At 37.3% G+C, this 5,711-nt stretch overlaps 1 protein-coding gene across 1 annotated transcript; it reads right to left on the reverse strand.

Moving 5' to 3' along the window:
* Positions 1-1,354: 1,354 nt before the first annotated feature.
* On the reverse strand, positions 1,355-4,892 carry LOC141607918 (uncharacterized). Its single transcript, XM_074427268.1, has 3 exons — positions 4,611-4,892; positions 3,247-4,040; positions 1,355-1,499 (listed from the first exon to the last, which is right to left on the reverse strand). Exons 1-3 carry the CDS (start codon positions 4,659-4,661, stop codon positions 1,355-1,357), a joined length of 990 nt encoding a protein of 329 aa, XP_074283369.1. The 5' UTR covers positions 4,662-4,892.
* Positions 4,893-5,711: the final 819 nt, after the last annotated feature.

Genomic DNA, 5,711 nt, shown 5'->3' on the forward strand with positions numbered 1-5,711 from the left:
TTCTTGCTGTACACGATGGCGGAATATGGTGGAAGCGTGTTTGAGTGCAATCTTCACAAAGAAGATTGCTCGTCGAAAACTCTTGTTGAAATGTCGGCTTCCCTGATCTTGGCGGATATTAATCTTCATAGGCGAGCAGTTCTTGACAAAGTGAAGGCTTGTGAGACTGGAAGGCCGAAGACGTTGGGTTTGGCCGCAGCAAGGAACAAGTTGCCAGAAGTGCCCCGCGAAGTGCAACCCCAATCATCTGCTGGTAGTGAAGAGTCAGGCATCGTCATGAATGCAGTACCTTTGGATGTTGTGTATCCAGGGAAGTCAGACTAAGTTGGTGTAAACTGTGTTGTTAGACTATTAGTGTGCTGTTATTGCACCGTTATTATGTATAATTACTAGTTTATTGTGCTGTTATTCCCGTATTACTCTAGTGTTATTCCAGTGTGTACTCTAATTTTAATTGAGTTTTGATATTCCTTGTACTTTTTTCAAACACCATCCATTTTTACTCTAATCCCACTGTTATTCTACATTGTTATTGAGGATAATGAGCGGTTTGTTGTCTTTGTTATTGCACAATTAGTCTACGATTTTTTAGTCTAATTAAGCTTTCTTATTACCTTTGTTTTCTAGAAACACTATCCATTTCTATTCAAGTGTAAATTTAGTCAAGTGTAAAAGCGTGGTTTAGATGCGTTTTTGCCGTGTTATTCTACCATTATTCTCATTGTTATTGTGCGGTATTACTCCGCATATTAAGCGGCTACTCTGCTTTGTTATTGTACTATTAGTCTACACTTATTCTCATTTATTCCACTAGTTTAATTAAGTTTTACAAATTCTATCCAATTTCTACGAAGAATATGCATTTTCTATTCAATCGCCAATGGTCATTTTTTCTCAAATTGCGATTCTATTGTTATTGCACCGTTATTCTTCTCGTTATTACACTATTATTCCGCATAACTAGTTTATTCTCATTATTATTACACCGTTAGTCCAAAGCATTATTTTGTCAAAACTATTCATTTTTATTCAAGTGTAAATTTAGTCAACCGTAAAAGCGTGGGTTTAGATCGCTTTTGTTACACTTTGTTATTCTACCATTATTCTCATTGTTATTGCGGTATTACTCCGCATAATTAGCGCTTATTATCTTTGTTATTGCACTATTATTCTGCAAAGACTTCGTTATTCCAACATTACTTAGAAATAGTTTTAAATAGCACTTAAAGATAGTACTTACATAATAAACATTAACGTTCTAAAATATTAAAGCCATTATTTCTAAAGCAATATAATATTTTAAACATATTTAAAAGCAGCAGCCCTGGACCATCATCGTTAGATTTTTATATCTTTATTCTATTCTCTGATGCCTGCGCGCCGGTCCTTGGACAGTGCTCTCAACTTCCACCGACTCATCCTCAAAAGGGTTTTTGTACGCTTCCATTAGTTCCATGGCTTTCGAATCGGTGTCCAATGGCCAGAGATTGAAATATCGGCTTCAGTGTAATACTTCTTCAGAGCATTCACACCAGCAATGAATTGATTGTCCATGTCGGCTTCCGTGTAGTTCCTATTTTTCTTTTCCTTTAACTGTCTCTCGCATACGTTCATTTTGAAGTTCAAAGAACCTTCAATTGTGCCTTTACACTGTCGACCTCTCTTATTAAGGCCTCTTCACGGGTTTCTGCTGCCTCTAAATTTGTCCTTGTGTCAATCAACTCTATCGTGAGGGACTCTATCGTCCGTTTGGCTTCATCGATTTCCTGCCTTGTCGGGGACCTTCGGCTATCGTCGATTACATCACTCATCCCGCAAAGATTGGAAGTATGAAACTTTTTGCATTATAAAAAGATGTTTAAAATTTTTGAACCAAATTAAAAGCAAACCAAAGCATAAGAAAGAGAATTACCTTTTTTTGCGATAGAGAAGAGTGTTGACAGATATGAAAAATAAACATGAGAGAAAAATAAAGAATAGGAAGATAAGAAATTACCTTTATGCGGAGAGGAGATAAAGTTTTTTTTTTTTTTTGGAATGGACTTTTTCGGTGTGTGTGTTTGTTTTTTTACCTCGAAGTAGCAAAGAACTTATAGGGGCTTGGGGAATAGAATCAGTTTTTCTGTAATAAAGTATAGGAAGATAAGTAATTAACTGTCTACCAACAAAAAAAAAAAAAAGATAAGAAATTACCTTTTTGCGGAGGAGATGCGAGTTTTTCTTGAATACAAACAGTTTTACTGTACTTATTCGATGTGTGTGTGTTTTTTTTCTCAAAAAACCACGCAATAGCGATATTTATAGGGGTTGGGGAATACAAACAGTTTTCCTGTAATTACATTAGATTAGGTTAGGTAACTGTTTTTAATAAAAACTGAAAAGTGGAACTGCTTTTTATAAATATTACTAAGTTTGTTATTATTCAACTGTTATTGTAGTGTGTAATTTGCGCTTTATTTTTGTGGTTGGTTTGTGAAAAAAACAGTCAGATAATATTAACAAAAAAATTAAAGTAACTAGTATTAATTCTCATATAATGTAGGTCTCACTTTATTATCTAGAAGATACATTTTAGGTTAAAATGTAATTCGAACAATGACAAATAGTAAAAGTGTTTGACATTTTTAGGCGAGGTCTTCATCGTAGCCGTCTTTCTTTTGTGTCTCTTTTGTCTTTGTTAGTTCATGCATCTGATTCATATTCCTGCAATTTTTGCTTAGTATTTAGCAGCTACATTAATAGCGAATAGCAAAGAGAATAACATTGATAGCGAGAGAATAACAACACATTAATAGCGAATAGCGAAATCTAAATTTAGCACTACTCTCTTATTGCGACACTATCCATTTCCACCAAGAATATCCATTTTGTATCCAAAAATAACAACACATTAATAGCACAATAGCAGTAGAATAACACAACAAAGCAGCAGAATAGCGAGTAACACAGAATAATAGGGGAATAACAAGAGAATAAAAGGGTAACATATTCCCGCAATTTTTGGTAGTTCATGCATCTGATTTATATTGCTGCAATTTTTGCTTAGTATTTTAGAAGCTACATTAATAGCAGAATAGCAGTGGAATAACATTAACAGCAGTAGAATAACAACACATTAATAGCAGAATAGCAGTAGAATAACACAACAGCAGCAGAATAGCAGAGTAACACAGGAATAATAGGGGAATAACGGAGAATAAGAGGATAACATTAGAACAATAGGAGAGTATTAGTCCAGATTCATACCTCTTCGCTTTCGATTCTTCTTCATCTTCGTCATCAGAAGGGGGACTTTCAGCAAATGGAAGAGTACAAGTTCTACTGTTGTGGTTCACCCACTTCTTGCAGTTACCGCATCTTCGCTTCCTCTTTTGTTGCTTGGTTTTGGCCTTTTCTTTGGAGGACCTTAATCTTTTGCCACTGCCCTTATTCTTGGCCTTGTTTGGCGGTCGAAGGTCAATGTCATTTGAAGCTGTGATGCCTAGAAGAGCCTCGATTTCCTGGTTTTTAGTCTTCGGTTCAGTTGGTCCTGTGATGTTCACCCTGAACTGTGTCAGGATTTTCTGCAGTTGCTTCATGTGTTTAACAGTAGCATAACTGTCCATCACCCCGACAGTTGCATAAATCTCAGACCAAACCTTTGACATCTCAGCTTTCTTGATGTCAGCCTCATCAATCTCTTCTATCACCTTTCCATTTTCATCTCGGACAACTGGCCTGTATGATTTCTTTGTCCATCGAGCAAGGACATAAGGGTCAGGTATCCTGTGGACCTGCCTACCATTCCACACCCAAAGTATATGGCGACAAACAATGCCATGCCTCTCAAACAGCTTACATGCACATTTGCTCTCGTTAGTTTTGGTGTTAAATTCAACTCGGAAGCTCCTGTGCTTGAGTCCATCACGAACGTCATGATACTCCACCGCCCCTACTGTTGTCAAACCCCCCACCCCCATGCTGCATATGGCATGTTTGACTTCATTCTGAAAGTCCCCAAAGATAGGATGGGTGTAGACAAGTGAGGCATGCATCTCCACCTTAATAGCAGAATAGCAGTGGAATTACATTAATAGCAGTAGAATAACAACACATTAATAGCGAGAATAGCAAGAGACTAAATTTAGCGACTAGTTTGCTTGTTATTGCAGACACTATCCATTTCCACAAAGAATATCCGTTTTTTATTCAAAAATAACAACACATTAATAGAAGAATAGCAGAGAATAACACAACAAAGAAAGAGAATAACAACACATTAATAGCGAATAGCAGTAGAATAACAACACATTAATAGCGAAATAGCGAGAATAACAACACATTAATAGCAGAATAGCAGTAGAGACTAAATTTAGCGCTTACTTTGTCATTATTGCGGCACGCTATCCATTTCCACAAAGAATATTCGTTTTTTATTCAAAAATAACAACACATTAATAGAAGAATAGCAAAGTGGAATAACATTAATAGCGAAATAACACAACAAAGAGAGAATAGCGGTAGAATAACACAACAACATCAGAATAGCGAGTAACACGGGAATAATATGGGAATAACGATGAGAATAGCGATGGAATAACATTAATAGCGAGAATAGCAAAGTGGAATACCTTCATCGGCCCTACTTTCTCGAGCATACTATGCTCATTGGCATTATCCATCCTCCTTTGTGTATGCCTTTGCTCATTCTATTGCGGAATTGTACCTCATCCAAAACTCGACGAGGGTTCCAAAATGGCTTTCAAACCGCTTGAAATAGCTGTTTGAACTTTCGGATCTCTGGGTTGTTCGCAACAAACAACCTAGAGGCAGATCCCGAAAGTATGCCGGTATCCACTTTTGTCTGATTGCAAAGACATACTTCAACCACCGGTTGCTTTCCATACCATGGGCTTCAATAACATCTTCCGATTATGTTCAAATTCGTGTGGCTCGAGGTCGACATCCCACACAACGGCATTTATGTCGGTCATAAATTCCGTATCATTGCAGATTGCCCTTCCCACTTTCTCAGGCATTTTCTGCATGATATGCCACATGCAATACTTGTGGACATAATGGTTGAAGACATTTGGGCGAGGCTTTTTAATTCCCGGGCACCGGTCTGTGTAATTACACATTGAGGTTCTTTCTTTGCCCCATTGCTTCGAGGAATTTTTTAAAAATCCACTCAAATGAATGCTGACTCTCAAAGTCAAGTAACCCAGCTGCAAAAGTCACCGTCTTCTTGTTGTGGTCTACTCCGGTGAAGGGAGTAAACACCATGAAATATTTGTTTGTCCCATAAGTAGGGTCAAACGAGATCGTGTCTCCATATAACTTGTAGTTGTTTATCCCTTCCTTATCAGCCCAAATAACCTTCGTCAAGCATTTGTTCTCATCCCGATCATAAGCAAAGTAGAACCCCTTTGTTTCAAATGAAGATTCTGAAATGCCCAATGAACATTTTAGCATCGTTATCCCCAATGTAACACTTGATATTTCGCTTGAAGTTTTTGAAGTCTAGCAAAGAGGCACCGATATTCTGATAACCATTTGAGTATTCCTTGAGAATTCTGAAGCTCAATGTTGGACCTATGTTGAGCTTAGTATGATCAATAATGGTCCTCTTAATGTAGTCATGGACGTCCCTTGAGAGCTTCGAACTCCCCGTTTTTGACAGAGTAAAGAGAGTGATTGTGAACGTCTACAAAGACATCCACAATATACCC

The sequence above is a fragment of the Silene latifolia genome, chromosome 10, assembly GCF_048544455.1.
Source record: "Silene latifolia isolate original U9 population chromosome 10, ASM4854445v1, whole genome shotgun sequence".
Classification (NCBI taxonomy): Eukaryota; Viridiplantae; Streptophyta; class Magnoliopsida; order Caryophyllales; family Caryophyllaceae; genus Silene; species Silene latifolia.

What these genes read in the sequence shown, in the direction of transcription:
- LOC141607918 (XM_074427268.1), bottom strand. Translation starts at nt 4,661, where the DNA reads ATGGATAATGCCAATGAGCATAGTATGCTCGAGAAAGTAGGGCCGATG. An exon ending in AGAAAGTAGGGCCGATGAAG is followed by an intron (nt 4,041 to 4,610) that starts GTATTCCACTTT and finishes TCTGCTATTAAG; the next exon opens with GTGGAGATGCATGCCTCACT. An exon ending in GAAGAATCGAAAGCGAAGAG is followed by an intron (nt 1,500 to 3,246) that starts GTATGAATCTGG and finishes ATTACACTGAAG; the next exon opens with CCGATATTTCAATCTCTGGC.